Source organism: Mixophyes fleayi, chromosome 4 (genome assembly GCF_038048845.1).
Source record: "Mixophyes fleayi isolate aMixFle1 chromosome 4, aMixFle1.hap1, whole genome shotgun sequence".
NCBI lineage: Eukaryota > Metazoa > Chordata > Amphibia > Anura > Limnodynastidae > Mixophyes > Mixophyes fleayi.
In genome coordinates this window covers 2,055,731-2,080,952 of record NC_134405.1, presented here as the reverse complement: position 1 = coordinate 2,080,952, position 25,222 = coordinate 2,055,731, and the positions used below count along the sequence as shown (strand labels likewise).

At 41.4% G+C, this 25,222-nt stretch overlaps 1 protein-coding gene across 1 annotated transcript in view; it reads left to right on the top strand.

The window, feature by feature from the left end:
• Window positions 1–263: 263 nt before the first annotated feature.
• LOC142149612 (asialoglycoprotein receptor 1-like) overlaps window positions 264–25,222 on the top strand; it is a 32,875-nt gene continuing 7,916 nt past the window's right edge. Inside the window, exons 1-8 of the mRNA XM_075204936.1 lie at window positions 264–351; window positions 2,732–2,842; window positions 3,874–3,969; window positions 4,048–4,107; window positions 5,418–5,489; window positions 13,124–13,198; window positions 13,858–14,009; window positions 15,119–15,225. Coding sequence (XP_075061037.1) covers window positions 264–351; window positions 2,732–2,842; window positions 3,874–3,969; window positions 4,048–4,107; window positions 5,418–5,489; window positions 13,124–13,198; window positions 13,858–14,009; window positions 15,119–15,225 — 761 coding nt within the window. The remainder of the gene's footprint in view (window positions 352–2,731; window positions 2,843–3,873; window positions 3,970–4,047; window positions 4,108–5,417; window positions 5,490–13,123; window positions 13,199–13,857; window positions 14,010–15,118; window positions 15,226–25,222) is intronic.

The window sequence follows — 25,222 nt, the reverse complement described above, 5'->3', positions numbered from 1 at the left end:
CTCTCTGGAACTCACCATATTTCTTCTTCCTTCTTCAAGTTCTCTCTTCCTCTCTGCTACTCTCTCCTCTTCCCCCTTTCTAATTCTTGCCGCCCACTCTGGTTATCTGTCCTCTCTCTATTGAGAAAAAGCAGCCTATTTCCATTCCTCCATACTGGTGGCTTCTGAGGAGGTGGATTCAGGTGGACGAGAATGTGCACGCATGGTCATAAGAATAACTAGCAATGTCTAGTAAGTATTAATTATGCTTTTTTTCTTAGAACATGTCAAATGACAATCTAGAAATCCACAACTTTGATGAGGACATAACACCAAGCAATAGCTCTGGAATCAAGTGGTGGAAAAAACAAGGTAAAAATCATATGGGACGATGATAAATGTCAGCTATAAAATGAATGTGTGGTTTCAATGGTGGCTCTTCATTTGTAGTGGCAAGTATACACGGTACAACCCAATTATCTTATTTCTGGTGGTAATGGCTTCTTTTAAAGGCAGATCCTGGTTCCACCAATGACTTCAATACAATGCAGACCCACATTTAGAAGACAAAGAAGACCCACATTTTTGGTGTTAAGTGTATAATGAAGATCCCACACTCCTTATAGCTAGTATAAAAAGCTGACCCCACTTCGCCAATGACTAGTATACTAGGCAGACCTCCCATTCCTTGTGGTAAGAAGAAAAACAGATCCAACATTTTTGATGGTAAGTATGTAATAAAAGAAAAAACATTTTTATGGTTAGTATAGAAAGCTGACACATATTTCTGGTGGAAATATATAATAAAGACTCCAGTTAACTAATGACTGACACAAATTTCCTCATGGATTCTTTAGGATTATGACCCTATACAACTGATGACTAGTAAGATCCAACCTACTATCCTTGTTCCCATTCTACCTATCTAATCACTCTTTTGGGTTTCTCTGGATCCACCTCCACTCTGCTTCCTTTGTCAGTTGGAGTATCACAAGACTCAGTCATTTACCGATCTACTGCAGGGGATAAATGTACCAAGCTGAGAGTTCTTTGGCGGGTTTGAAAAACCAATCAGATTTTAGCTATCATTTATTTAGTACATTCTTCAAAATGACAGCTAGAATCTGATTGGTTGCTACAGGCAACATCTCCACTTTTCAAACCCGCCGGAAAACTCTCAGCTTGATACATTTACCCCCAGATCTCTCACCATCAGTGTTGGGCACGTTACTTAATGTCTTTCTATCACTTTGTCTTGGATGTCTTCTCTCCACCTCAAACTCAATATTTCAAAACAGAGATAATAATATTCCCACCCGCCAACAGAAGTTACCCGCCTGACATTTCTATTTCTCTTGTCAACAAGACTTGTCTCCAAACGTTCATGCATTCTATGAAATCTTATCCCTTGAGACAGCTTATCAAATTCCTGAACCATCCTCCTACCCTCTCTGGGCTATTCTACCCTATTACTACAGAGTCCACATGAGACTCATATGTGTTATTTCTATACTTAAACATTTCTCTAACCCCCTGACCAACATTGATGTGTGATAAGATATTATTGTCCACTAAACTCTTATTCCCATTGTAATGTAGGTGGAACATTATGCAATATGTAACACATATGCATAGCCATGGTGGAAGAGAAAGTAGTCTGCCATCTGGCTAGTTAATTTAGGTTAGGGGAGCATAGTAGAGACCCAAGATACTGTGAGGTCCAAAAAGTGAGACCTAAATGGAGCTCTGGGTACAATTGAGGCTTCTTGCTATTCGTTAGTTAGATGCCTTATGTCCACCTGCTGTGGAGGATTCTAGAGTGGTTGGATCTTTCTATCTGTTCTGGGTCTGGGGTGGTTTCCAGAGCAGAGTGTTGGGAACTCAATGAATTAAAAGGTTAATGATCAAAGACAGTGAAGATTACATTGTTATTGTCACGTAATAAATACCAGATGTAGGAGAAAATGAGAGATAATGTGTATGTCTGCAAAGACTGACCCGGAAATAGTAACCCTTGCCACTTAGGGTAAGTATCACAGAGGCAGCATGAAAATGACTCCTTACTGACCATAGTTCTTGAGCACCATTAGAAAATACAGGGTCAGATTTGGTTGGCTGTAAATAGTTTGGCAGTTTTGCAGATCTCAGTGTTACTGGCCACCCCAACAACAACAATGGAGGCCAGTAGGAAATCCCAACTAAATTGTAAGCTCTACTGGGCACAGTGGCTCAGTGGTTAGCACTTCTGCCTCACAGCGCTGGGGTCATGAGTTCAATTCCCGGCCATGGCCTTATCTGTGTAGAGTTTGTATGTTCTCCCCGTGTTTACGTGGGTTTCCTTCGGGTGCTCCGGTTTCCTCCCACACTCCAAAAACATACTGGTAGGTTAATTGGCTGCTATAAAAATTGACCCTAGTTTCTCTCTGTCTGTCTGTTTGTGTGTGTGTATGTTAGGCAATTTAGACTGTAAGCTCCAATGGGGCAGGGACTGATGTGAATGAGTTCTCTGTACAGCGCTCCGGAATCAGTGGCGCTATATCAATAAATGGTGATGATGATGATCCTCTGTGCCTATATAAAATTAATAATAGCACAGAGTGGTTGTATTATATTCTCTCACTTGAGGAGTTTCAGACTACATATTGTATTAGAGATATTTCTCCATCCCAACTCCCTACTTTTCATACTTTGTAAACGATATTTTGTTGAATCCGGTAGTAAAATATTTGTGAATTGATTCTGTCCTCCACAGAATACACAATGAGCAGAGAGGTCCTGCAGTCCCCCCATGTGGTCTGTGGTTTATCATTGCTCTATACTGGTCTTATTTTCATCATCATCATCCTCGTTGTGGCCATGACAAGTGAGTGCGGAATATTCCTACATTCAAATTATATTATCCTGACTTTATATCCTCCAAGCCTACCCCAAAACTCAGATAATACATTATAATAACGCTCACGACACATAAACACTCACTGCACCCCAAAACTCACATTATATTCCCATGCTACACCTACACTCACACAGTATATACACATATAATGCATAAGACCAGTAAACAGAGAAGCATGGGATACACCGCGCTTCCTGAAATTTATATACTATGTGAGAATGCTGCCTTACGACAATAACTTGTATTAAATAAGTCAATAAAATACAGCAAGGTGCGGTATTACCTGGCGCAAAGGAGTCAAATACAATACAGTAAAAACAGAGATTTAATACAAATTAATACATAGTGAGTGGTCCGGACCAGAACTACAGGCCAAGAAAAACAAAAACTGTTATAATCCAAACAACATGTAGAATATGAAAAGCAGAGGATGGTATATGCACCAGATAACCTCCCTTCGTGCATATACCATCCTCTGCTTTTTGTATTCTACATGTTGTTTGGATTATAACAGTTTTTGTTTTTCTTGGCCTGTAGTTCTGGTCCGGACCACTCACTATGTATTAATTTGTATTAAATCTCTGTTTTTACTGTATTGTATTTGACTCCTTTGCGCCAGGTAATACCGCACCTTGCTGTATTTTAATGCATAATACCAAACTGGAATAAAACCCCCTTAGAGTACGCTGACAGATGTAGCACACGTTTTTGTTTGACTCTAAGTTATATAACTGACCGCTCAGACCCCCGACCTCACCTTGTCCTACTATTCACTGATAATGGCTCATTTCACTGCTACTACCAGTGTCACAATGTCTGCACACTTACTAACTTTGCAGGTCCATGAACTAGTCACATTCAAGCTACACTCACACTTATGTGATATTCACATTAACGCTGTATTCACACTTACACTACATTTACACACTCAATGCATCAGGGTCACACTTATTGAGAAGGAGGACAGATAATAAATATTGACATTATTTATACATTAGACAATGGAGTAAACCAGACAGAAAAGAACCTGAAGTCCAAGCTCAGAAACCTGAATACGAGTCTAAACACAAAAGTGGAGTCTCTGGCTCAGGACGGTGAGTGTCCCCACAGTGATTGGTTTGGGCAGACTGGGGTCTCGGTCTTCTTACCCTGTTAATATTTATTGCTCTCAGGTGCCGGAATGATGGAGAAACTAAAGGAGATTGAGCTGTTTATTAAAAAGACTTTAAAAGGTGAGAGATGGAGATCTACAACAGAGGAGAGCGAGGGACAAGGGATGGAACTGGGGGTAATAAATATCACACATCTATGTGGCTGGGGGAGAGTGAGGGACAAGGGATGGAACTGGGGTAATAAATATCACACATCTATGTGGCTGGGGGGAGAGTGAGGGACAAGGGATGGAACTGGGGGTAATAAATAGCACATATTTATGTGGCTGGGGGAGAGTAAGGGACAAGGGATGGAACTGGGAGTAATAAATATCACACATTTATGTGGCTGGGGAGAGTGAGGGACAAGGGATGGAACTGGGGGTAATAAATATCACACATCTATGTGGCTGGGGGAGAGTGAGGGACAAGGGATGGAACTGGGGTAATAAATATCACACATCTATGTGGCTGGGGGGAGAGTGAGGGACAAGGGATGGAACTGGGGGTAATAAATAGCACATATTTATGTGGCTGGGGGAGAGTAAGGGACAAGGGATGGAACTGGGGGTAATAAATAGCACATATTTATGTGGCTGGGGGAGAGTAAGGGACAAGGGATGGAACTGGGAGTAATAAATATCACACATTTATGTGGCTGGGGAGAGTGAGGGACAAGGGATGGAACTGGGGGTAATAAATATCACACATCTATGTGGCTGGGGGAGAGTGAGGGACAAGGGATGGAACTGGGGTAATAAATATCACACATCTATGTGGCTGGGGGGAGAGTGAGGGACAAGGGATGGAACTGGGGGTAATAAATAGCACATATTTATGTGGCTGGGGGAGAGTAAGGGACAAGGGATGGAACTGGGAGTAATAAATATCACACATCTATGTGGCTGGGGGAGAGTGAGGGACAAGGGATGGAACTGGGGGTAATAAAAATCACACATTTATGTGGCTGGGGGAGAGTGAGGGACAAGGGATGGAACTGGGGGTAATAAATATCACACATTTATGTGGCTGAGGGAGAGTGAGGGACAAGAGATGGAACTGGGGGTAATAAATATCACACATGTGGCTGGGGGGAGAGTGAGGGACAAGGGATGGATCTGTGGCTCAGAAATCTAACACATATGTACTGGAGATTCTTCTTCATATTTACAACACTTTCCATGATTTAAAACAATGAAGGCAATATAACTGTTATACATACCTACATATATTGGGGGTCAGGCAGAATGAGACATATGCCAGATTCTGTAGAGTATGTTTCATGAAAGTGCTCTGTGCAAGCCCAGAAAATGGGGGGACACAAGTGATCCAGGCAGGAATGAATCCAGGGAAAGGAGATGAATTTACCCATAAAACCTCTGTATCTACAGATACCACAATGATGAACAAACTGACAGAGATCGACAGATTGGTGAAGAGGATTCTGTCTGATGAAATATCAGGTAAATGGCAACAAATTTGGAAGAGAACTAATGGAGAAGGGGATTAGGGGATTTCATCTCTCTTGTGTTTGAATTTTCAGAATCTAAAATGAACAGTGCTCCCTTATTACACTAGTCACACACGTTACATGCATTGCATGGAAACAAGACCCCTTTGTAGAACTCAGAAATGTGGTTGCACATTTCATTGCATTTAATTCCAGAGCCGGCCACTATGAATACCTGGTGATTCCTTTTGGGCTCTGTAACCCAACATCTGTCTTTCAGGACTTTGTTCATGAAATATTCAGGGATTTACTCTATAAATCGGTGGTTATATATTTGGATGTCATTCTAATTTTTTCACAAGACCTGTCTACTCATCTTCTGCATGTCAAAGAGGTGCTTTCTCGTTTACGCTCTAATCAGCTGTTCTGCAAATTAGAGAAGTGTCTCTTCAATTGCTCCCAAGTACCCTTCTTGGGGTATATAGTTTCGGGTTCTGACCTTCGGCTGGATCCCAGCAAATTGGAGGCTATTCGTAATTGGCCTCAGCCTTCCGACCTCAAAGCTACCCAACGTTTTATTGGCTTTGCGAATTATTATCGCCAATTCAGCAAGGGATTTTTCACACTAATATCTCCCATTACTCTTCTTACCCGGAAGGGTGGTCAATCAAAATCCTGGTCTCTAGAGGCAGTACAAGCATTTCTAGCCATTAAGGAGGCCTTTACGCTTGCACCCGTTTTATCTCAACCCGACCAGAATAAACTGTTCTTTTTGGAAGTCGACGCATCCTCTGTTGGGATTGGAGCGGTGCTGTCTCAAAAGAATTCTGCAGGTCTTCCCATTCCTTGTGGTTTCCTTTCCAAAAAGTTCTCTGCTAGTGAGGCCAACTATGGGATCGGTGACAAAGAACTTCTCGCCATCAAGACCGCCTTAGAGGAATGACGCTACCTGTTGGAGGGGGCACGCTTTCCCATCACAGTGTTTACTGATCATAAAAATCTCACATACTTGCAGTCTGCACAATGCCTGAACCCCCGTCAAGCCCGCTGGTTGCTATTCTTTAACAGATTCCAGCTGATATTAACCTTCCGGCCCGGTACCAAGAATCTTCGTGCTGACACACTGTCCAGATCATTTGATTCCTCTGATGCCTCATCACCCATGGTTGCCAAACCTATCCTCAACCCTTCCACGATTCTAGCCTTGACCAATTCTTCTTTCAAGACTCCTCCTCATGGTCGCTCTTTTGTGCAAGAACATCTACGCATTAAACTCCTGAGATGGGCTCATAACGCCAGATTCGCTGGTCATGCTGGGGTTAAGAAAACGGTTGCCCTCCTATCTTGTCTATATTGGTTGCCCTCATTGCCCTCCGATGTCCAGAAATATATTTGTTCATCCTGCCGGTCTTCTCCATCCTCTTCCTATTGCAGACATTCCATGGCTTAGTATTAGCATGGACTTTATCACAGACCCTCCTGCTAGTCACGGTTTTAATACTATCTGGGTAGTGTTGGATCGCATTTTGAAATTAGCCCACTTCATTCCTTTCAAAGGACTACCCTCCGCTTCCCAGTTGGCACTTCTGGTCCTCCGAGAGATTTTTCGCCTCCATGGCTGCCCGAGGGACATAATTTCTGATCGTGGAGTCCAATTTGTCTTCCAATTCTGGAGGTCCTTCTGCAAACAGCTTGGTATCAGTCTAAAATTCTCCTCCGGGTAACACCCGCAAACTAATGGGCAGACTGAACGGACCAATCAGGACTTGGAGGCATTCCATAGGTGCTACTGTTTGGATCAGCAATCTTCTTGGAGTGAACTTTTACCCTGGGCAGAGTTTACTCCTAATAACCATCAGCATGAGTCTACGTGTAACTATCCCTTCTTTACCATCTATTGGAGACATCCTATTCTCCCCACCTTTTCTAATCTTTCTGATTCCTCAGTACCTGCCGCACAGAGTATGATTCGCAACTTTTCCCAAATTTGGTCCCAAGTACGTTCCAGGTTACTACAGTCTTCGGATCGTTCCAAACGCTTTTCGAATCGGCACAGAAGGAATTTTCCAGTACTTCTGGTAGGAGATAAAGTGTGGTTAGCTACACGCAACCTTAAACTCAAGGGTCCCACTATGAAATTGGCTCCATGCTATATTGGGCCTTTTTCCATCTTCCATGTGTTTAATCCCGTCACCTACAGACTGCATCTACCAGCTTCTCTTCGGATATATAACACATTCCATATATCTCTGTTAAAACCACTCATTCTCAACGAATTCTCCAACACATCTCCTTTTCTTGACCCATTTAAGACCATAAGGGGTGAAGAATTTCTGGTGGAATGTATCTTAGAAACTCAAATCTCTAGAGGAAGACGACAATTTCTAATTCACTGGAGGGGCTACGGCCCAGAAGAAAGGTCTTGGGACTTTGAGGAGGATATTCATGACCCACGTCTGTTGGCAAAATTCTTGCAGGATTCCTATGCTACTCACAAGAAAGAGGGAGAGGATACTGTCAGGTGCCGTCTCCGCACCTCCGTTGGGTGCCGGAGATGGACGCCCTCTGCCCGCAGTTCTCGTCACGTTGCCTAGCAATGGGATGTGGTCACATGATCGCGGCATTCGCTCTTGTTGATAGGTAACACTGACGCTGCCCAGCGATCAGCAGAGACTGATTGCCGGAAATCCTCTCTCCCTCAATTTCCTGCTGCCCTCTATTTAAATCCCACTCTGGCACCATTAGGGTGCCAGAGTATTTGTTCGATCCAGCTCCAGCATTATCATTGTTCCAGTTTGTCTCCTGTGTACCTATTCCTTGGCTTCTCTGACTACTCTCCCGGATCTCCCCTTGTACTTCGCTGCCTGCGCTGGTAATGACCCTTGGACCGTTCCTGATTACTCTTTTGTCTTCCCTCCGTGGTACTGCGCTTCTCTGGTTTCGACTCGACCTGTCTGACTACTCTCCATTCATTGCACTGGTGACTATCTGGGAGAACCGCGACCTGCGCATCACACGCAGCAAAGCTCATATCTCCTTGTGGGGGTCCCTGGTGAACACCGGTGGTGCGTTAGACTCTGCGCCTCCCAGCTTAGTAGCGTCAATACCAGTCAGTGATATTTCTAGTGAAAAGACGTGACGCCAGGCAGTGCCTAGACCAAGCCGTCCCTCAAACCTCAGGATCAGAGCAAGAAGGGGACTTGTGAGGGAAGCCACAGAGAGGACATCTATCACTGTAAAGGAGCTACAGAGATCAGTGACTGACACAGGAGGTAAGGTGACCAGTCACCCATATCAAGGTCTCTGCATACAGCTGGTCTGTGTGTGAGGTGGCTGAAAGAAGCAACTACTGGAGAAAAATCACATCAATGAACAGCTTGAGTTTGCCAGAAAATATCATATTGACCCGGTTAAAATGTGGGCTAAGGTTTTGTGGTCAGATGAGGCAAAAATGTAGCTTTTTGGCCCTAGTTAAAAATGTTACGTCTGGTGCAAACCTAACACTGCCCATTCCTCAGCAAACACCATCCCAACAGTGAAGAATGCAGCATCATTTTGTGGGGATTCCTCATCGGGGACTGGGCATCTTGGTAAGATTAAAGGACGGATGGATGGTGCGAGATCCAGGGAGGTAATGCAAGATGACCTGCTTCAATCTGCTAGAAAGCTTAGGAGAAAATTCAGCTTTCATCGGGACAATGACACCAAGCACAATCAACACTGGAGTGGATGAACAACAAAATCAATGTTCTACAATGGGCAAGTCAAAATCCAGATATCAGTACAATTGAAAATCTGAAAATTACAGTTCACAACCGTCATCCAACCAAACTGAACAACCTGGAGCAAATCTTAAAGGAAGACCAGGCAAATATCACTCCTAAACAGTGTGCAAACCTGGTAGAAACTTACCCCAAATGACTTACAGATGTTATTGGTCAAAATGTGGATATACTAGTCTGCAGGGATTAAACCAGTGGTGGGATTCAGCCGGTTCTCACCGGTTCGCCAGAACCAATATATAATTTTAGGGTCGGTTCGGCGGACCAGTGACTACAGGCTGAGTCCTCCCATTGTGCTATTGGGGGGAGCAGGCTCCTTGAAAAAAAACTCACCTCTCTACGTTTTCAGCACCTCCTCCTCCCTGCTCCGTCTGCACTGAATGCTGGGCATGACGTCATCAAGTCACGCCCGACATTCAGTAAGGAAATGTGCAGAGAGGAGTCGGCGGCAAGCAAGTAAGGAAGACGACAGATGACAAGAAGAGAATAAAAGAGAAGAAAGAAGCCAATAGAAAAGGTAAGTGAAGGAACGGAGCAAAGAGGAGCAAAGGAAGGCAGCATGGCAGAGTGTGAAAAGGGAGCAAAGAAAGGCAGCATGGCAGACAGTGAAAGTGGAGCATGAGGAAGGCAGCATGGCAGAGTGTGAAAGGGAAGCAAAGGAAGGCAGCATGGCAGACAGTGAAAGTGGAGCATGAGGAAGGCAGCATGGCAGAGTGTGAAAGGGAAGGAAAGGAAGGCAGCATGGCAGAGTGTGAAAGGGGAGCACAAGGAAGGCAGCATGGCAGAGTGTGAAAGGGAAGCAAAGAAAGGCAGCATGGCAGAGTGTGAAAGGGAAGCAAAGGAAGGCAGCATGGCAGAGTGTGAAAGGGGAGCACAAGGAAGGCAGCATGGCAGAGTGTGAAAGGGGAGCAAAGGAAGGCAGCATGGCAGAGTGTGAAAGGGGAGCAAAGGAAGGCAGCATGGCAGAGTGTGAAAGGGGAGCAAAGGAAGGCAGCATGGCAGAGTGTGAAAGGGAAGCAAAGGAAGGCAGCATGGCAGAGTGTGAAAGGGGAGCAAAGGAAGGCAGCATGGCAGAGTGTGAAAGGGGAGCATAGGAAGGCAGCATGGCAGAGTGTGAAAGTGGAGCAAAGGAAGGCAGCATGGCAGAGTGTGAAAGGGAAGCAAAGGAAGGCAGCATGGCAGAGTGTGAAAGGGGAGCAAAGGAAGGCAGCATGGCAGAGTGTGAAAGGGAAGGAAAGGAAGGCAGCATGGCAGAGTGTGAAAGGGAAGGAAAGGAAGGCAGCATGGCAGAGTGTGAAAGGGGAGCACAAGGAAGGCAGCATGGCAGAGTGTGAAAGGGAAGCAAAGAAAGGCAGCATGGCAGAGTGTGAAAGGGAAGCAAAGGAAGGCAGCATGGCAGAGTGTGAAAGGGGAGCAAAGGAAGGCAGCATGGCAGAGTGTGAAAGGGGAGCAAAGGAAGGCAGCATGGCAGAGTGTGAAAGGGAAGCAAAGGAAGGCAGCATGGCAGAGTGTGAAAGGGGAGCAAAGGAAGGCAGCATGGCAGAGTGTGAAAGGGGAGCACAAGGAAGGCAGCATGGCAGAGTGTGAAAGGGGAGCACGAGGAAGGCATCATGGCAGAGTGTGAAAGGGGAGCATAGGAAGGCAGCATGGCAGAGTGTGAAAGGGGAGCAAAGAAAGGCAGCATGGCAGAGTGTGAAAGGGGAGCACAAGGAAGGCAGCATGACAGACTGTGAAAGGGGAACACAAGGAAGGCAGCATGGCAGAGTGTGAAAGGGGAGCAAAGAAAGGCAGCATGGCAGAGTGTGAAAGGGAAGCACAAGGAAGGCAGCATGGCAGAGTGTGAAAGGGGAGCAAAGGAAGGCAGCATGGCAGAGTGTGAAAGTGGAGCAAAGGAAGGCAGCATGGCAGAGTGTGAAAGGGGAGCACAAGGAAGGCAGCATGGCAGAGTGTGAAAGGGGAGCAAAGAAAGGCAGCATGGCAGAGTGTGAAAGGGGAGCAGAAGGAAGGCATCATGGCAGAGTGTGAAAGGGGAGCAAAGAAAGGCAGCATGGCAGAGTGTGAAAGGGGAGCAGAAGGAAGGCAGCATGGCAGAGTGTGAAAGGGGAGCAAAGGAAGGCAGCATGACAGACTGTGAAAGGTGAGCAAAAGAAGGCAGCATGGCAGAGTGTGAAAGGGGAGCAAAGGAAGGCAGCATGGCAGACAGTGAAAGGGGAGCAAAGGAAGGCAGCATGGCAGAGCAAAGGAAGGCAGCATGGCAGAGTGTGAAAGGGGAGCAAAGAAAGGCAGCATGGCAGACAGTGAAAGGGGAGCAAAGGAAGGCAGCATGGCAGAGCAAAGGAAGGCAGCATGGCAGAGTGTGAAAGGGGAGCAAAGAAAGGCAGCATGGCAGAGTGTGAAAGGGGAGCACAAGGAAGGCAGCATGACAGACTGTGAAAGGGGAGCAAAGGAAGGCATCATGGCAGACAGTGAAAGGGGAGCAAAGGAAGGCAGCATGGCAGAGCAAAGGAAGGCAGCATGGCAGAGTGTGAAAGGGGAGCAAAGAAAGGCAGCATGGCAGAGTGTGAAAGGGGAGCACAAGGAAGGCAGCATGACAGACTGTGAAAGGGGAGCAAAGGAAGGCATCATGGCAGAGTATGAAAGGGGAGCAAAGAAAGGCAGCATGGCAGAGTGTGAAAGGGGAGCACAAGGAAGGCAGCATGGCAGAGTGTGAAAGGGGAGCATAGGAAGGCAGCATGGCAGAGTGTGAAAGGGGAGCACAAGGAAGGCAGCATGACAGACTGTGAAAGGGGAGCACAAGGAAGGCATCATGGCAGAGTGTGAAAGGGGAGCAAAGGAAGGCAGCATGACAGAGTGTGATCAAGTGAGCCATTACTGTGGCATAATATGAACTGGGGGCATCACTGTGGCATAATATGAACTGGGGGCATTACTGTGGCATTATATGAACTGGGGGCATCACTGTGGCATAATATGAACTGGGGGCATTACTGTGGCATAATATGAACTGGGGGCATTATTGTGGCATTATATGAATATAATATTAAATAACAGATTTTTGTCAGGTAAGTTATTCTTTAATATTATTTTAACATTTTAAAACTATTTGTTATAACAATGTAGTTTTGTGTATCTCTTTTATTGTTCTTATTTGACTATTAAATGCATGACATATTAGAATACATTTCAGTATATATTTTTTTATACTTTTAATGGTCATTAGGGCAGAGAACTGGTTGTTTAATATATTTGATTCCCACCACTGGTTTTATTACTTTAGCAAACACATTTTTCAGTCCTTATTTTTTTAAAATCTGTAGACAAATAAAAAATGTTTAAAATTCACTTTAATAGCCTACTGGTTCCCAATAAAATTACTTTTTGGAGCATTCTGTGTAAGTTCCTTTTGAAATACAGACAAATCTGTTGACGCTTTAGCGGATTGAATCCTTTTGCAATCCATTGTGTGTGTATATAGTATATATATATATATATATATTTATAATTCTGTGTATCTACTAGTTATAGTAAATGCGGGTGGGGTAGACTTCCGATGTGAGATGCAATTAGTAATTTTCTAAAAAATCATATTAATTAGCATTATAAATGATTTTTGTAAAGTGGTCCCTGAGCCCCTATAAATCACCCCTGTCCCATAGCCTGGTGACCGGGACATGGGTAATATGAGGTATTAATGTGGCACTGCTAGATCTGAGATAGTGATTGCTGAGTCTTATGGAGATGGGGTGGGGGAGAGAATAGGGGACAACTCACAGATATAGAGATTGTTTGGTTATCTGGAATTACTATGAGGGGTCAGATAAATATCTGCTGGGACTGTAAGTAACCGGTATTCTCCATATCACAGGGTCACTTCAGAGCGATGTTCAGAGGATATTAAATGCTATTGGAAAATTGAGAGAAGAGATCCGAAAAGAAAATGGTGAGTTCATACTAAGCCACCCACCAGAGCACTTACCCACCAAACCTATTTCCCAACAACACCCAAACATCCAGATCCAACCATTGTCTCCAGTCACCTCTAGTGTCCTCATTTCTTATCCCCATCACATGATATCACCTAATATGTGATCAATGTCCCTGATTCCTTAAAACAATCCCAGTCCTAACCATCTGGGAACGTCACTGCTTAACTCTTTGTAATGATGAGATGCACAGTTCTTCTTCTCTATTCTGTATTCTGGGTGTATTCTCAGTATCTGCTCTTATTCTGTATGTAATGGCAACAGCACAGTGTTACTCCTCTTGTGCTGTATGGTGGGCGTAGTTCTCAGTATCTCTTCTTACATTGTGTGTATAGACAACCGTACAGTATAACTTCTCCTGCCTGCCCCACAAGTAGAAAGGGAAGGAGGCAGGAGAATTATATTGGACTCTCTTCCTTCCTGTAGGATTGTTATAGAAGTCAAAAGTGGTAATAATTATAATTAATCTGAAAGAGACCTGACATCAGTTTCATCTACTTCCTGTAACTGCAGCCACATGTTCTATGTGGATGGTTGTAACATGTCACGAAAGGTTCTCGATCTAACCACCGACCATTTTCTAGAATTCATCCTAAACCATCATCATCTCCTGCAGGTACTCAGGACCCTCTCTGCAGCTCTGGCTGGAGATATTACGGTTTCAGCTGTTATTCTGTCTCCAAATATATGCGCCCATGGTCTACAGCCAAGAAAGACTGTGAAGGTAGAAAGTCTCATCTGGTCGTAATAAACAATGCTGAGGAGCAGGTGAGTAAGGATGGATCATCCTAGGAGATCTATAGATATCTAGGTATGGGGGAGAGTGAGGGGCACCAGGAGATTACTGGATCATCCCTAGATATGGGGGAGAAATGTTGTGTACATCACTAATCTAGTATAGTGTGCGAGTGTAACTAAATGTAGCTGTATAAGTACATGTGGGTGCACATAGTCCAAAGATGGGTGTATAAGTAAATGTGGGTGTACATAGTACAGAGATGGGTGTACAGTAAATGTGGGCGCACATAGTCCAGAGATGGGTGTATAAGTAAATGTGGGTGCACATAGTCCAGAGATGGGTGTATAAGTAAATGTGGGTGCACATAGTCCAGAGATGGGTGTATAAGTAAATGTGGGTACACATGGCCCAGAGATGGGTGTATAAGTAAATGTGGGTGTACATAGTACAGAGATGGGTGTATAAGTAAATGTGGGTGCACATAGTACAGAGATGGGTGTATAAGTAAATGTGGGTGTACATAGTACAGAGATGGGTGTATAAGTAAATGTGGGTACACAGAGTACAGAGATGGGTGTATAAGTAAATGTGGGTACACATAGTACAGAGATGGGTGTATAAGTAAATGTGGGTGTACATAGTACAGAGATGGGTGTATAAGTAAATGTGGGTGTACAGAGCCCAGAGATGGGTGTATAAGTAAATGTGGGTGTACATAGTCCAGAGATGGATGTATAAGTAAATGTGGGTGTACATAGTCCATAGGTGGGTGTATAAGGAAATGTGGGTGTACAGAGTCCAAAGATATGTGTATAAGTATATAAGTGGGTACACATAGCCCAGAGATGGGTGTATAAGTGAATGTGGGCGCACATAGACCAGAGATGGGTGTATAAGTAAATGAGGGTGTACAGAGCCCAGAGATGGGTGTATAAGTAAATGTGGGTGTACAGAGCCCAGAGATGGGTGTATAAGTAAATGTGGGTGTACATAGCCCAGAGATGGGTGTATAAGTATATATGTGGGCACTGTAGTCACAGTTAGGAGAACAACTTGTGTGTCCGACTGGACAAGTATATAGACAGCAGTTAGATGTGTATTGATCAGTGTAATGATCTGTATTTCTGCTTTGGTGAAGGATTATGTAAGTAAGCTGACCCAGGGGATCACCACATGGATCGGTCTGACAGATGTGGACGGCAGCTGGAGATGGGTGGATGGGACGTCCTATGTGACTACACCAAAGTAAGATGTTGATCTAATTACAGCACATGTGTAATGTTCAGCGCAAATGATACACTCACATGGATACCAAAGAGAATTTATATAATATGATCTCTTCCTTTCCAAACACTTTCCTCATCGCCTCTCATTCTGTTTCATAAGCATTCAGCACAAAATGGACGTGTCTCACTTTCTACTCTACAAATAGAAGTGTTTTTTACTTTTTCAAAAAATACATAACATCCGGAAATACTGAACTCTAATGCTCTCCATTATCTGAAGCTCATTTCATCTCATTACTATCAGTGACTCATCTCGGCTCATTTTGTGCCTTTTAGAGTATATAACATCATTCTGTTAGTATTTATTACATGTGGTAGAGATATGATCATTGAAGATAATGTTACAACACCATGTTGGTCTACTTCTTATCTAGCCTGACACAGGGCACTTGAATTCCTATCGCTCAGCTGACCGGTGATCAAAGACGTAACTTGTTCTGAAATCAGCCTCACTATATCTTAACATTCAATCTAAGGTGAAACGTGTTTTGGGTGTGGCTCTTGGGGGTTCCTATAGTACGTGGGGTTCTCACAAAGTGTTAGGAAATGCCCAGTTATAGAACACAGTGAAACACACATTGAACAACATCTGAAGACATCCAGAAATAAGTTATATCTACCACAACTTGACTGCACGTCTTCTCCATCTGCACTGGACATTTCAGCTAGATATTACTTTTCTTTTTCTCTCTGTATTTCTTTGCTTTATTAGCATTTTGCCATTTTTTCTTAAATTCCAATGTTTAACAAATTGCTTTTCTTACTAACCTTATAAGGCATTATCTTTAGGACTATATCACCCTTTAACCTTCCTGCAACACACACCTCTGTCATCATCATCATCAACATTTATTTACATGGCACCAGCAGATTCCGTAATGCTTTACAATTGGGAACAAACAGTAATAAAACAATACTGGGTAATACATACATACAGAGAGGTAAGAGAACCCTGCTCACAAGCTTACAATCTATAGGACACTAGGAGCTTGATACACAAGGGCATGTGTTACATCATATTGAATATTTGTCCAGCTAGAATGCAAAGGTTACAAAGTATTTAGTGGGCTATATGCTTAGTCATACAACTTTGTTTTGTTCAGAGGGTTTTTGTTTTGCGTTAGCTGTGCAGAGCGTGGGAATATGGTAAGATAGGGAGATTAGGAGGGTGGTAGAGGAATATTATAAACTTGTCTGAGGAGGTGGGTTTTCAGAGAACGCTTGAAGGTTTGAAGGCTAGAGGAAAGTCTTGTGGTGCAAGGGAGGGAATTCCACAAAGTGGGTGCAGCCTGAAAAAAGTCCTGTAACCGAGAATGGGAGGAAGTAATGACAGCGGAGGAGAGATGCAGATCTTGTGCAGTACGGAGGTGTCTATTTTGAGACAAGTGAGGAGATGTATGCTGGTCCAATTTTGTTGATGGCCTTGTATGTTAGTTGAATAATTTTATATTGGATTCAGTGAAAAACAGGCAGCCACAGTAAAGACTCAGAGTAGCTCAGCAGAGGAAGAACTATTTTCTAAGAAAATCAATCTAGCCACTGCGTGCAAATTAGATTGTAGGGGTGAGATTCTGTTTAGGGGAAGACCAGTAAGGAGGGAATTGCAATAGTAGGTGCGGGAGATGATGAGTGCATGAATTAAGGTTTTTGCAGTGTCTTGTGTGAGATAAGTACGTATTCTGGAAAGGTTTTTTCGATGTATGTAACACAATTTATGTATAGATTGGATGTGGAGAACAAAGGATATGTCAGGAGCATGAATAGGATGGAGCCACTAACTTGTATTAACGCTACTGAGCAAGGAGTTGCGGAGTCTAAAGCACCCCTGGTTTTCAAGAAGGACAACCCCAAGGTGGTTTGGGCTTGGCTGCAAGAGGTGCACAGATTGCGGTTCTTCAGGACAGTTACCAGTGTAGCAGAGGTGAGAATAGTCAAACAATTTGGGACAGGCCAAACTGGAAGCGCGGTACTGAGGGAGATCCAGAAAGAGAGGACAGAATAGCTGAAGTCAGAACCAGGTGAACAAGCAGAATCACAATTCATGAGAATGATCAAACAGCAAGCCAGGTCAGTAACAGAAGCAATGCAGGATATACAATGGAAAGCTGGGGGCAGTAAGACCTGGTATTCTGATACCCTAATGGTATCAGATCCAAATAAACTAAAGGTCCCAAGAAACTAAAAGGACACACATCTTACAATCATCTTTCCTACCTTTCATTCTATTAGCTGGTGATATATCACCCAATCCAGGTCCCCCTCACATCTCCCACACACATATATCTGAACACTACAGAAATCCAGCAAACCTCAAACACATCACCTGTCTCCCCTCTCTTTAAAAGTCCTTTAGATGTGCCCTTTGGAATGCACGTTCTGTTTGTAACAAACTTACCTCCGAACACAATCTCTTACCCCTCAAAATACCTCAACCTTCTGGCAATAACAGAAACATGGCACATGCATTCAGACACTGCCTCACCTGCAGCCCTTTCACATGGTGGTCTCCATTTCACCCACAACCTCATCATCATCATCATCATTATTTATTTATATAGCGCCACTAATTCCGCAGTGCTGTACAGAGAACTCATTCACATCAGTCCCTGCCCCATTGGAGCTTACAGCCTAAATTTCCTAATATAGACACACTCACACACAGACACACTCAGACCTGGAGGCAGACAAGGAGGGGGGGGGGGGGGTTGGACTAATTCTCTCCCCACAGTGCACATTCACAGTTCTACCAAATGTCCCATACCTCATGTTCACATCTTTTGAAGTATATACTGTGAGGAATTTTAACCAATTCTCTATCCGCATTGCTGTCATCTATCACCCCCCTGGTCCACACCAACAACTTCTTGAACATTTCTCTGCATTGGCTCCTTCACGTCTTATCTATTGATATCCCCACCATCCTCATGGGTGATTTCAACATCCCTATTGCTAATCCACTTTAGAATATGTAGTATGAGGCAGGATAATGGAGTATTATAGAATGTGTAGTATGAGGCAGGATAATGGAGTATTATAGAATGTGTAGAATGAGGCAGGATAATGGAGTATTATAGAATGTGTAATATGAGGCAGGATAATGGAGTATTATAGAATGTGTAGTATGAGGCAGGATAATGGAGTATTACAGAATGTGTAGTATGAGGCAGGATAATGGAGTATTATAGAATGTGTAGTATGAGGCAGGATAATGGAGTATTATAGAATGTGTAGTATGAGGCAGGATAATGGAGTGTTATAGAATGTGCAGTATGAGGCAGGATAATGGAGTATTATAGAATGTGTAGTATGAGGCAGGATAATGGAGTATAATAGAATGTGTAGTATGAGGCAGGATAATGGAGTATAATAGAATGTGTAGTATGAGGCAGGATAATGGAGTATAATAGAATGTGTAATATGAGGCAGGATAATGGAGTATTATAGAATGTGTAGTATGAGGCAGGATAATGGAGTATTATAGAATGTGTAGTATGAGGCAGGATAATGGAGTGTTATAGAATGTGCAGTATGAGGCAGGATAATGGAGTATTATAGAATGTGTAGTATGAGGCAGGATAATGGAGTATAATAGAATGTGTAGTATGAGGCAGGATAATGGAGTATAATAGAATGTGCAGTATGAGGCAGGATAATGGAGTATAATAGAATGTGTAATATGAGGCAGGATAATGGAGTATTATAGAATGTGTAGTATGAGGCAGGATAATGGAGTATTATAGAATGTGTAGTATGAGGCAGGATAATGGAGTGTTATAGAATGTGCAATATGAGGCAGGATAATGGAGTATTATAGAATGTGTAGTATGAGGCAGGATAATGGAGTATAATAGAATGTGTAGTATGAGGCAGGATAATGGAGTATAATAGAATGTGCAGTATGAAGCAGGATAATGTGGTATTATATAATGTGTAGTATGAGACAGGATAATGGAGTATCATAGAATGTGTAGTATGAGGCAGGATAATGGAGTATTATAGAATGTGTAGTATGAGGCAGGATAATGGAGTATTATAGAATGTGTAGTATGAGGCAGGATAATGGAGTATTATAGAATGTGTAGTATGAGGCAGGATAATGGAGTATTATAGAATGTGTAGTATGAGGCAGGATAATGGAGTATTATAGAATGTGTAGTATGAGGCAGGATAATGGAGTATTATAGAATGTGTAGTATGAGGCAGGATAATTGAGTATTATAGAATGTGTAGTATGAGGCAGGATAATGGAGTATTATAGAATGTGTAGTATGAGGCAGGATAATGGAGTATTATAGAATGTGTAGTATGAGGCAGGATAATGGAGTATTATAGAATGTGTAGTATGAGGCAGGATAATTGAGTATTATAGAATGTGTAGTATGAGGCAGGATAATGTAGTATTATAGAATGTGTAGTATGAGGCAGGATAATGGAGTATTATAGAATGTGTAGTATGAGACAGGATAATGGAGTATTATAGAATGTGTAGTATGAGGCAGGATAATGGAGTATTATAGAATGTGTAGTATGAGGCAGGATAATGGAGTATTATAGAATGTGTAGTATGAGGCAGGATAATGGAGTATTATAGAATGTGTAGTATGAGGCAGGATAATTGAGTATTATAGAATGTGTAGTATGAGGCAGGATAATGGAGTATTATAGAATGTGTAGTATGAGGCAGGATAATGGAGTATTATAGAATGTGTAGTATGAGGCAGGATAATGGAGTATTATAGAATGTGTAGTATGAGGCAGGATAATTGAGTATTATAGAATGTGTAGTATGAGGCAGGATAATGTAGTATTATAGAATGTGTAGTATGAGGCAGGATAATGGAGTATTATATAATGTGTAGTATGAGGCAGGATAATGGAGTATTATAGAATGTGTAATATAAGGCAGGATAATGGAGTATTATAGAATGTGTAGTATGAGGCAGGATAATGGAGTATTATAGAATGTGTAGTATGAGGCAGGATAATGGAGTATTATAGAATGTGTAGTATGAGACAGGATAATGGAGTATTATAGAATGTGTAGTATGAGGCAGGATAATGGTGTATTATAGAATGTGTAGTATGGGGCAGGATAATGGAGTATTATAGAATGTGTAGTATGAGGCAGGATAATGGAGTATTATATAATGTGTAGTATGAGGCAGGATAATGGAGTATTATAGAATGTGTAATATGAGGCAGGATAATGGAGTATTATAGAATGTGTAGTATGAGGCAGGATAATGGAGTATTATAGAATGTGTAGTATGAGGCAGGATAATGGAGTATTATAGAATGGGTAGTATGAGACAGGATAATGGAGTATTATAGAATGTGTAGTATGAGGCAGGATAATGGTGTATTATAGAATGTGTAGTATGGGGCAGGATAATGGAGTATTATAGAATGTGTAGTATGAGGCAGGATAATGGAGTATTATAGAATATGTAGTATGAGACAGGATAATGGAGTATTATAGAATGTGTAGTATGAGGCAGGATAATGGTGTATTATAGAATGTGTAGTATGGGGCAGGATAATGGAGTATTATAGAATGTGTAGTATGGGGCAGGATAATAGAGTATTATAGAATGTGTAGCATGAGGCAGGATAATGGAGTATTATAGAATGTGTAGTATGGGGCAGGATAATAGAGTATTATAGAATGTGTAGTATGAGGCAGGATAATGGAGTATTATAGAATGTGTAGTATGAGGCTGGATAAAGTAGTAATGAAGATTGTGTAGTATGAGGGAGGATAATGGAGTATTATAGAATGTGTAGTATGAGGCAGGATAATGGGGTATTATAGAATGTGTAGTATGAGGCAGGATATTGGAGTATTATAGAATGTGTAGTATGAGGCAGGATAATGGAGTAATATAAAATGTGTAGTAAGAGGCAGGATAATGGAGTAATATAGAATGTGTAGTATGAGGCAGGATATTAAAGTATTATAGAATGTGTAATATGAGGCAGGATAATGGAGTATTATGGAATGTGTAGTATGAGGCAGGATAATGGAGTATTATAGAATGTGTAGTATGAGGCTTATTAATGTAGTACTATAGAATGTTAAGTATGAGGCTGGATAAAGTAGTAATGAAGATTGTGTAGTATGAGGGAGGATAATGGAGTATTATAGAATGTGTAGTATGAGGCAGGATAATGAGGTATTATAGAATGTGTAGTATGAGGCAGGATAATGGAGTATTATAGAATGTGTAGTAAGAGGCAGGATAATGGAGTAATATAGAATGTGTAGTATGAGGCAGGATATTGGAGTATTATAGAATGTGTAGTATGAGGCAGGATAATGGAGTATTATGGAATGTGTAGTATGAGGCAGGATAATGGAGTATTATAGAATGTGTAGTATGAGGCAGGATAATGGAGTATTATAGAATGTGTAGTATGAGACAGGATAATGGAGTATTATAGAATGTGTAGTATGAGGCAGGATAATGGTGTATTATAGAATGTGTAGTATGGGGCAGGATAATGGAGTATTATAGAATGTGTAGTATGAGGCAGGATAATGGAGTATTATATAATGTGTAGTATGAGGCAGGATAATGGAGTATTATAGAATGTGTAATATGAGGCAGGATAATGGAGTATTATAGAATGGGTAGTATGAGACAGGATAATGGAGTATTATAGAATGTGTAGTATGAGGCAGGATAATGGTGTATTATAGAATGTGTAGTATGGGGCAGGATAATGGAGTATTATAGAATGTGTAGTATGAGGCAGGATAATGGAGTATTATAGAATGGGTAGTATGAGACAGGATAATGGAGTATTATAGAATGTGTAGTATGAGGCAGGATAATGGTGTATTATAGAATGTGTAGTATGGGGCAGGATAATGGAGTATTATAGAATGTGTAGTATGAGGCAGGATAATGGAGTATTATAGAATATGTAGTATGAGACAGGATAATGGAGTATTATAGAATGTGTAGTATGAGGCAGGATAATGGTGTATTATAGAATGTGTAGTATGGGGCAGGATAATGGAGTATTATAGAATGTGTAGTATGGGGCAGGATAATAGAGTATTATAGAATGTGTAGCATGAGGCAGGATAATGGAGTATTATAGAATGTGTAGTATGGGGCAGGATAATAGAGTATTATAGAATGTGTAGTATGAGGCAGGATAATGGAGTATTATAGAATGTGTAGTATGAGGCTGGATAAAGTAGTAATGAAGATTGTGTAGTATGAGGGAGGATAATGGAGTATTATAGAATGTGTAGTATGAGGCAGGATAATGGGGTATTATAGAATGTGTAGTATGAGGCAGGATATTGGAGTATTATAGAATGTGTAGTATGAGGCAGGATAATGGAGTAATATAAAATGTGTAGTAAGAGGCAGGATAATGGAGTAATATAGAATGTGTAGTATGAGGCAGGATATTAAAGTATTATAGAATGTGTAATATGAGGCAGGATAATGGAGTATTATGGAATGTGTAGTATGAGGCAGGATAATGGAGTATTATAGAATGTGTAGTATGAGGCTTATTAATGTAGTACTATAGAATGTTAAGTATGAGGCTGGATAAAGTAGTAATGAAGATTGTGTAGTATGAGGGAGGATAATGGAGTATTATAGAATGTGTAGTATGAGGCAGGATAATGAGGTATTATAGAATGTGTAGTATGAGGCAGGATAATGGAGTATTATAGAATGTGTAGTAAGAGGCAGGATAATGGAGTAATATAGAATGTGTAGTATGAGGCAGGATATTGGAGTATTATAGAATGTGTAGTATGAGGCAGGATAATGGAGTATTATGGAATGTGTAGTATGAGGCAGGATAATGGAGTATTATAGAATGTGTAGTATGAGGCAGGATAATGGAGTATTATAGAATGTGTAGTATGAGACAGGATAATGGAGTATTATAGAATGTGTAGTATGAGGCAGGATAATGGTGTATTATAGAATGTGTAGTATGGGGCAGGATAATGGAGTATTATAGAATGTGTAGTATGAGGCAGGATAATGGAGTATTATATAATGTGTAGTATGAGGCAGGATAATGGAGTATTATAGAATGTGTAATATGAGGCAGGATAATGGAGTATTATAGAATGTGTAGTATGAGGCAGGATAATGGAGTATTATAGAATGTGTAGTATGAGGCAGGATAATGGAGTATTATAGAATGGGTAGTATGAGACAGGATAATGGAGTATTATAGAATGTGTAGTATGAGGCAGGATAATGGTGTATTATAGAATGTGTAGTATGGGGCAGGATAATGGAGTATTATAGAATGTGTAGTATGAGGCAGGATAATGGAGTATTATAGAATATGTAGTATGAGACAGGATAATGGAGTATTATAGAATGTGTAGTATGAGGCAGGATAATGGTGTATTATAGAATGTGTAGTATGGGGCAGGATAATGGAGTATTATAGAATGTGTAGTATGGGGCAGGATAATAGAGTATTATAGAATGTGTAGCATGAGGCAGGATAATGGAGTATTATAGAATGTGTAGTATGGGGCAGGATAATAGAGTATTATAGAATGTGTAGTATGAGGCAGGATAATGGAGTATTATAGAATGTGTAGTATGAGGCTGGATAAAGTAGTAATGAAGATTGTGTAGTATGAGGGAGGATAATGGAGTATTATAGAATGTGTAGTATGAGGCAGGATAATGGGGTATTATAGAATGTGTAGTATGAGGCAGGATATTGGAGTATTATAGAATGTGTAGTATGAGGCAGGATAATGGAGTAATATAAAATGTGTAGTAAGAGGCAGGATAATGGAGTAATATAGAATGTGTAGTATGAGGCAGGATATTAAAGTATTATAGAATGTGTAATATGAGGCAGGATAATGGAGTATTATGGAATGTGTAGTATGAGGCAGGATAATGGAGTATTATAGAATGTGTAGTATGAGGCTTATTAATGTAGTACTATAGAATGTTAAGTATGAGGCTGGATAAAGTAGTAATGAAGATTGTGTAGTATGAGGGAGGATAATGGAGTATTATAGAATGTGTAGTATGAGGCAGGATAATGAGGTATTATAGAATGTGTAGTATGAGGCAGGATAATGGAGTATTATAGAATGTGTAGTAAGAGGCAGGATAATGGAGTAATATAGAATGTGTAGTATGAGGCAGGATATTGGAGTATTATAGAATGTGTAGTATGAGGCAGGATAATGGAGTATTATGGAATGTGTAGTATGAGGCAGGATAATGGAGTATTATAGAATGTGTAGTATGAGGCAGGATAATGGAGTACTATATAATATGTGTAGTATGAGGCAGGATAATGGAGTATTATAGAATGTGTAGTATGAGGCTTATTAATGTAGTACTATAGAATGTTAAGTATGAGGCTGGATAAAGTAGTAATGAAGATTGTGTAGTATGAGGGAGGATAATGGAGTATTATAGAATGTGTAGTATGAGGCAGGATAATGAGGTATTATAGAATGTGTAGTATGAGGCAGGATAATGGAGTATTATAGAATGTGTAGTAAGAGGCAGGATAATGGAGTAATATAGAATGTGTAGTATGAGGCAGGATATTGGAGTATTATAGAATGTGTAGTATGAGGCAGGATAATGGAGTATTATGGAATGTGTAGTATGAGGCAGGATAATGGAGTATTATAGAATGTGTAGTATGAGGCAGGATAATGGAGTACTATATAATATGTGTAGTATGAGGCAGGATAATGGAGTATTATAGAATGTGTAGTTTGAGGCAGGATAATGGAGTATTATAGAATGTGTAGTAAGAGTCAGGATAATGGAGTATTATAGAATGTGTAGTAAGAGGCAGGATAATGGAGTATTATAGAATGTGTAGTATGAGGCAGGATGATGGATTATTATAGAATGTGTAGTATGAGGCAGGATAATGGAGTAATATAGAATGTGTAGTATGAGGCTGGATAATGGAGTATT